This window comes from Trichechus manatus, unplaced genomic scaffold (assembly GCF_000243295.1).
Source record: "Trichechus manatus latirostris isolate Lorelei unplaced genomic scaffold, TriManLat1.0 scaffold00244, whole genome shotgun sequence".
Taxonomy (NCBI): Eukaryota; Metazoa; Chordata; class Mammalia; order Sirenia; family Trichechidae; genus Trichechus; species Trichechus manatus.
In genome coordinates, this window is record NW_004444180.1 from 845,914 (window position 1) to 852,749 (window position 6,836).

At 66.4% G+C, this 6,836-nt stretch overlaps 2 protein-coding genes across 2 annotated transcripts in view; one reads left to right on the forward strand and one right to left on the reverse strand.

The window, feature by feature from the left end:
- The window catches only part of POLR2L (RNA polymerase II, I and III subunit L), a 2,489-nt gene extending 1,486 nt beyond the window's left edge, over window positions 1–1,003 (reverse strand). The window contains exon 1 of the mRNA XM_004389383.2: window positions 842–1,003. Coding sequence (XP_004389440.1) covers window positions 842–936 — 95 coding nt within the window. The 5' untranslated portion in view covers window positions 937–1,003. The remainder of the gene's footprint in view (window positions 1–841) is intronic.
- A 282-nt stretch (window positions 1,004–1,285) lies between these two features.
- The window catches only part of TSPAN4 (tetraspanin 4), a 26,007-nt gene continuing 20,456 nt past the window's right edge, over window positions 1,286–6,836 (forward strand). The window contains exon 1 of the mRNA XM_004389384.2: window positions 1,286–1,361. Coding sequence (XP_004389441.1) covers window positions 1,304–1,361 — 58 coding nt within the window. The 5' untranslated portion in view covers window positions 1,286–1,303. The remainder of the gene's footprint in view (window positions 1,362–6,836) is intronic.

A 6,836-nucleotide genomic window follows, 5' to 3' on the forward strand; every position in this document is an offset into this window, starting at 1 on the left:
CCCCCTGCCCGTGGTGTCCCTGGGAGAGGGGCAGGGGGAGGCCAGACCGGGAGGCCCCCTGCCCGTGGTGTCCCTGGGAGAGGGGCATGGGCAGGCTGCTGGGCACTCATTCAGACTCCGGGCACCCCAGTGGCTTTGCAGGCCAAGTCCTCAGGGTCTGGCTGAACGCCCAGCCCACTCATCACCCACTTTCCCCATCCACCCAGCACACCTCACTGAGTGCCTATTAGACGCTGGGGCAGGCGAGGCTGGGGGCTCAAACATGACCAGCCCTGTGGCTGTCCACAGAGCAGGGAACAGACTCAGACGTGCAAGGGGGCAACTGCAGTGCTAAGGACAGCAAAGAGCCCCCCCAAGCCCGGTGTGTATTTGATCAGGAAGCTTGTCCCACATCTTAAAGGAGTGGTTTGTTGGGAAAGGTGCTCATTCCAAACAGAGGGGGGTGCAAGAGAGGAGGGGGGCGGGGGGTGGGTCAGGGGGCAGCCAGATGGCAGAGAGGAGGCTGTGGACTTTACTGAGGATAAGGGGGCGCCCAGGACCCGACAGGAGGATACCCAGACGCCCCCAAGATGCCAGTGGTTTAGTGCGCAACTACCCTGCTCAAGTTTTGAGGGGCAATGCTCCCCTGAGGGCAAGTTGGGGAGCTGCTACGGACAAGACCCCAGTTCTAAAACTCCACGAGAGACAGCCTCGATTCGACTTCAGAATGCTCTCACCACCCTACAGGCGGGGCCCTCACCCGACCACGGCCCGCGCCCTCGCCCCCTCGCAGGCCAGCGGCCTGGGGAGCGTTTCCCGGCCGCAGCCGGAGGCCCTCCCGCGCCAGGCCCGGGAGCCTCACCCCTCGGTGTACTCGGCTTGCAGTAGCCCCAGGTAGGCCTCCCACTTGTTGCCAACGATCTTGCCGCAGGTGAAGCAGCGCACGGGGATGATCATGGCTGCAGCACTAACGAGCTCGTCCCGCAGGCTGTCCGGGCGCCCGCCGCGCTCGCGGATTCTGGAGCCCCTTCCGCACACGGCGCGCGAGGAGCGCAGACCCCGCCCCGGGCGCGCCCACCGGCGCGGGGCGATCGACTTCCCCTCGCAGCCCGCCTCCGGCCCGCCCACCCCGGCTTGGGCGCCATGCCGTCGGCTCCTTGACGCGGCGAGTTTCCTCCGTGTGGGTCCGGGCTCCCTGGGGTCCACGCAGCTGCCGCAGGAGCAGCCGGCACCCCCCCACCTGAGGCCTTGGTACATCCCGGCGCGACGGCGACCGAGCGGGGCCGTAATAGTCGGCGGTGCGGTTCGCGTTTCTCGTGTCCGCATGACTGACAGCCTAGCGGCGGGAGCCGACGAGCGGGAGCAGCAGGCGGCGCGCGCAGGTACCGCCGCCTCCCGCCCGCCGGGGAAGTGCACCCAGGGTCCCGCCGCCCGCGGAGCCCCGAGCCCGACCAGGACCGGACCAAGAAGGCGGGCGCGGCGCCAAACCGGGGCGCCCAAGTTCGAGCCCCGAGCGCGGAACCTGAGCTGAGCCGCAGCAACAAGTGGCGGGCCAGGCGGGGGCGCTGCGGTCCCCGAGGGCCGACGGGGAGAGGGGCCGCCCGGGGCGGGAGGCAGCGGCTTGGCGTCCCGGGCCCGGCGCAGGCAGCCAAGGGCAGGTCTTCCCGCCACCTCTCCAGCCCGGGTGCCCCCTCTGCTGGGTTTAGGGTGTCAGATTCCCACCCTCAGGCCAGCCCCTCCGGGGGCACCGCCCTGGCCCCCTCGTCCGCACCCTGGCCCCGCATGTAACGGTCCGCACCGGGTAATTTCCTGTAGCCCCCGACGGCTGGAGTGCGAGGTGGAAACGCCGGCGGCCTCACGGTGGCGGCGATCGATCGGATCACGGCCTCGGCCAGCGGCTCCTGCCCCCCGCCCCCAGGGCGCATCGATCTGCCTAGGTCTGCGTCCACACCGCCCTTCCATCCTGGGAAGGCGACTGGGAGGCGGGAGGCAGGAGGGTCCGCAGCAGCCCCAGGCCGGGCTGTGCTGGGTAGCCCGTGATCTGGAGAGCATGGGCCGCTCAAAAGCGCCTCTGAAGACAAGGGCCAAGGGGGGCGAGAGGGTGTGGAGAAAGAGGTGTCCTTTGAACTGGACCTTGAAGAACGTAGGACCTCAGCAAGGGCCAGCCTGTGTGTGAATGAGTGAGAGGCCTGGAGGCTGTACCTGCAGGGGCGGCTGGTGCCTGGGCAGTGTGCTCTCAGGGGCCCTGGGAAGACGACAGGTGTGGGCTAGGGCCCAGGAGGGAGCCTGGAGGTGCTGGGAGCCAGCAAGGACTTAAAGGGAAGGAGAAGCTAGTGTCTTTGGGAATGGAGGGTGGTTGCCCCGGGAAGAGGGAGTGGGGATGGCGACAGTGTTGGGTGAGAGGTGTGGGGGTGGAGGTGTGTGTGCAAAGTGTAACCAGTAACTTAGGAGCACCTGCTGGCTCCAGGTAGGTCCCTGGCCTCTCTCTGGTTGTGTGGGCTCTCTGTTGGGGGCCTGCCCCCAGCCTCACCCCAGGCATCTGCCAACTGCCCTCTCAGGCTTACTGGCCCCTGGCTTAGTTGGAGACAGGAGAGAGGATGGGGAGGTCCCCTGGGTCTGGGTGGGGCTGGCCAGGGCTGCTGCAGCCTGGGGTCTGTGCCTCACCCTCACTTGAGCTCTGGGCAGCCTCCCCAGTGGCGTTTTCGTTCCCTGCTCCAGCCACGTGCCCAACCACGAGCTGAGTCCACTTCCCTTCTCGCCCTCCTCCCCCCAGGCTGGCTGGAGGCACATCCTGTCCCCGGCTGGTGGGGCAGGAGAGGGGGCCTTGAGTCACAGTAGCCTGGGGTCAGACTAAGGCTCAGCTGCAGAGCTGTTTGCGCCGTGGAGTGAGGGAGGTGCGGAGGTGAGTCAGGGGCCTGAGCAGGCTGGACCCTCGAGGGGCAGGGGGTGGGAGGTGCAGAGGTGAGTCAGGGGCCTCAGCAGGCTGGACCCTCGAGGGGCAGGGGTGAGAGGCTTCCTGGAGGAGGGGCCCAGGGCCTGCCCCACCTCTGCTGTGCCTCGGCCCTTGTTTACTCGGGAGAGAGCAAGGGGAATGAGCCTCCCGCCCAGAACCCAGCTGAGCCAAGCTGACATTCCTGGAATTCCCAGAACTGGGAGTGTGTGTGGTGATTTGGGGCCGGGCGGCCTCCTCTTCCTGAGCTCCTCCCTCCAGCTCCTTGATTTCCAAAGGCCTAGCCTGTGTGCATGCCCCCACAGGCGTGTTCATGCCCCCAACGAGCGTGTGCACGGGGCCCTCAGAGCATTTGCTCCTCCCCATCTGGACTCTGCTGGTGCTCAGGCTAGCCCGGAGCCCTGACCAGGCTAGCCCCGAGGACCCTGGGGCGTCTCAGTGGTTAGCTCAGCCCCACTTGCCCCTGGGTGGGCATGTCCCCGGGGGGGGTGGGGGGTGGTAGGCTGGGCTGGGGCCAGGCCCTCGTCAGGGTGGGCAGGGGTGGAAGGGGGCTGTGGGGGCCCAGGGCACTGGCCAGGGTGGGAGCTGTGCCTGCCTGCCAGGGTGGGGGGCCCCTTTCTTCAAACAGATGAGGCCCAGGCCGCTGGTGGGTGGTTTTCTGAGAATGTTTGGCCCTGGGGTGGGGGAGCTGCGCTCACATGTGGTCTGGAGCCCGATGACCACATTTCCGAGCAGAGGCGGGTCACCTCAGGGCAGGGTACAAGAGGAGGTTAGAGACTGACTTCCCAGCTTTGATCCCTCCTCCCCTGGAAACAGGCTGGCCCCCGGAGGAGGAAGTGGGGCAGCCTGGGGTGGAGTACTAGGGTGGGAGTCGGCCGAACTGCCTGCTGGACTGGCTCATGGCCTCAGTTTCCCCATCTGTAAAGCTCGCGGCCGGACCAGAAGCTGCCTACCGTGAGGGTCAGTCCCCCCAGCCCCTGGCCTCCTCGACATTGGGTGTGATCCTTTGGTGGGAGTGGGGGGTGGGAGTGACTCCCCTGGCCTGGGCTCTTCCCCCGGAACCCCAGCCTCGACCCCGCGCCCCACCCTCTGGCTGTGCGGGCCTGTTTCCCGGCTGGGCCCGGCCTGCTTGCTTTGGATAGATGTGTTCTCACACGGCTGTGCACTGCATGTGGGAGTGTGGCTACAGCACGCGTGTCGATGCACATACACGCTCTTTTGCACATACACCCCCCCCAGGGCCAGATAAGGGTAGGTAGGGGGGTGACTGCCACCCCCATTAACCCCTCCAGTGCTGCAGCCAGCTGAGTGCCCCCTGCCACAGCACTCAGAGGACCTTACTCCCCGTGACCTGAGCCACATGGGCACACGTGTGGGTGGGCTCCCACGCTCCCACGTGGAGAAGAAGCTATGGGAGGTGGTGTTTGCAGCCTTGGACACGCCTGGCTAGTGGCATTTGAAAATGTCACTGCTGGGGGCTGCCCTGTGGATCTGCAGGCGTGGGGTGGCTGGGGGGGGGCATGAGTACTTTGCTTACGCTGGAGCACTGAGGTAGGGTGCTCCCTGGGGCTGGGTGGGTGGGCAGGCGGCCCCCCAGGGTCTTAACTGTGTCCCCGGCACCGTATTCCCTCCTGGCCTCCAGTGAAGAAATACCTGAGTGGGGGCAGCGGGAGGGGAAGGCCCCAGGCTCTGGGAAGGCTGAGGTGGGTCCAGGAGGAAAGACTGGTGGTGGGCCAGTGGGCCCCTTGGTAGCCCTTCCCAGTGCCTGGGGGCCCCTCCTGGCCCTCCATTCTGCCTGCCCACTCCCTGGAAGGGGGTTTAGGTGGGAGGAGGTTGTCCCCCAGTCCTGCTCCTCTGTGTGTATGGGGTGCCAGCCTGTCAGGCCTGGGTCTTGGTGGTGCCCCTCCCCCAGGGTGGGGTTTGGGTGGGCGTGGGGGCCCCCCAGGGTTGAGCAGCTGGCAGGAAGGCAGATACCGTGGCCTGTTTGTGTTGGCCAGGCCCTGGCTGCCTCCTCACAGCCGCCTCAGAGCCCTCGGCGTGGGGGGCCTAGGCTGGTGGGCGGGCTCCATTCTCCTCCAGGAACTGCCTGCCAGGCCGAGCTTGGAAACTGGGGTTGAGCTCCTTGGCACCCACCGACCCAAACTACTAGGCCGGGAGAGTGGGCCCCCGCTGACCACTGGCCCATCTGCCCGGCATTTGTCTTCAAGTTGGCTGTGGGCAAGCTCCGTTTTGGCATTTGGGGAGGTCCCTCTTTGTGTCGGATCTTGGTCTGGCTAGGTAGGTACCCAAGTGGGTGCCCAGGTGGGTGCCCATGTAGGTGCCCAGGCTGGCAGAGCTGTGTGTGTCTCTGTCTGGGCCCCTCACTTGGCCGTGTCCCTGGCACCCACTCTGTGCTGATCTGGGGGTGCAGGAGATATTGGTCCCAGAGTGGGGCAAGAGGGCTTCCTGGAGGAGGAGGCCAGAGCTGATGAAGGAGGGAGCAAGCCCTGGGCCTGCCCCCTCCCCACCTGGGGTCTGTTGAGGCTGGGAGAGAGAGCATGTACTGAGCTTGGTCCTGGCCGGTCCAGAGATGAGACTGTGGCAGGGAGGGGGCTGGGAATGTGGCCTGGCTCTGGTGTCAGTCTGGGGGGTGCTCTGTGCTGGCCCCCACCACAGTCCATGCCACACATAGGTGCACAGGGGCATTTGGGGAGGGCAGGGCTGGAGGGATCTGCTCTTTAGGGTACAGGGGTATTGGGGGGCCACGACTCCGCAGCCTTGGCCCGTGGCCTTGCCCTTAACCACTGCTCTCTGCCCCCTCCCAATGGGCAGGGGAGTGCGGGGAGCCTCTGGGGATGAGGTCCCAGCCTCTGCCTGAGTGCTGGGGGGTATGGGCAGAGGGGTGGGGGGTAGATGCTGCCTGGTTTTTAGCTTCTAGAATGTGGCTCTGGGCCCCTTAGCTCCCGGGATGGGGGTGGGGGGTTGCCTCTGTATATAGCAGAAGGATCCTGCTGCCCTGGATCCTTCATTCCCCTGGAACCTTCTAGAGGTCGGTTGGGAGTGGGGGAGGGGTCCTGGGTCTGCAGTGAGTGCTGCTTTGTGGGGAGGTGGCAATCTTAGACCGTCTGCTCAGTGGCCTCCCTGGCCCCCTAGGTGTGGTTTGAGTGGCCAAACACTTAGGGTGGGCCAGTGGACAGCAGGCCACCTCCTGGCTCTGCTGTCCCCTCCTACCCCTGGGCTCCTGGGAAGACCACCTGCCCCACATCCTAGGCTGCAAGGACCCCCTGGTCTGAAGGGCAACGGGTGGTGGAGAAGGCAGGGCCGGGACTCTGGCAGTGCTGGGCTGTGGTGGGTGCCTCTTGGTGCCCCATGTGAGCTTGGCCCCCCCTGCAGTCCTGGGTGGTGGAAGGAGAACAGAATCAGTTCCCCCATCATTGGGGCGGCAGATGAATAGGCCTCATGGGTCATCACAGCTGGCTCCGTGGGGAGGGTGGAGGCCACCTCATGCTAGATGGCTCAGGGCCACGGAGAGGGCGTGAGAGGGGTCCGAGCCATCCTGTGGGAGGTGGGACAACAGCCAGTCTCAGGGGTCACTCATCAGCATGAGAGCTGGGATCCGTGGGGAAGGACACCAGTGCGTGTCCCTGTGTCTGCGTGTGTGGCGTGCCACCGTGTGTCTGTGTGTGGCATGTCCCTGTGTCGGCGTGCGCGGCGTGTCCCTGTGTCGGCGTGCGCGGCGTGTCCCTGTGTCGGCGTGCGCGGCGAGTCCCTGTGTCGGCGTGCGCGGCGTGTCCCTGTGTGTGCGCGCGCGGCGTGTCCCTGTGTCTGCGCGCGCGGCGTGTCCCTGTGTCGGCGTGTCCCTGTGTTGGCGTGTGCGGCGTGTCCCTGTGTCTGCGTGTCCCTGTGTCGGCGTGTGCGGCGTGTCCCT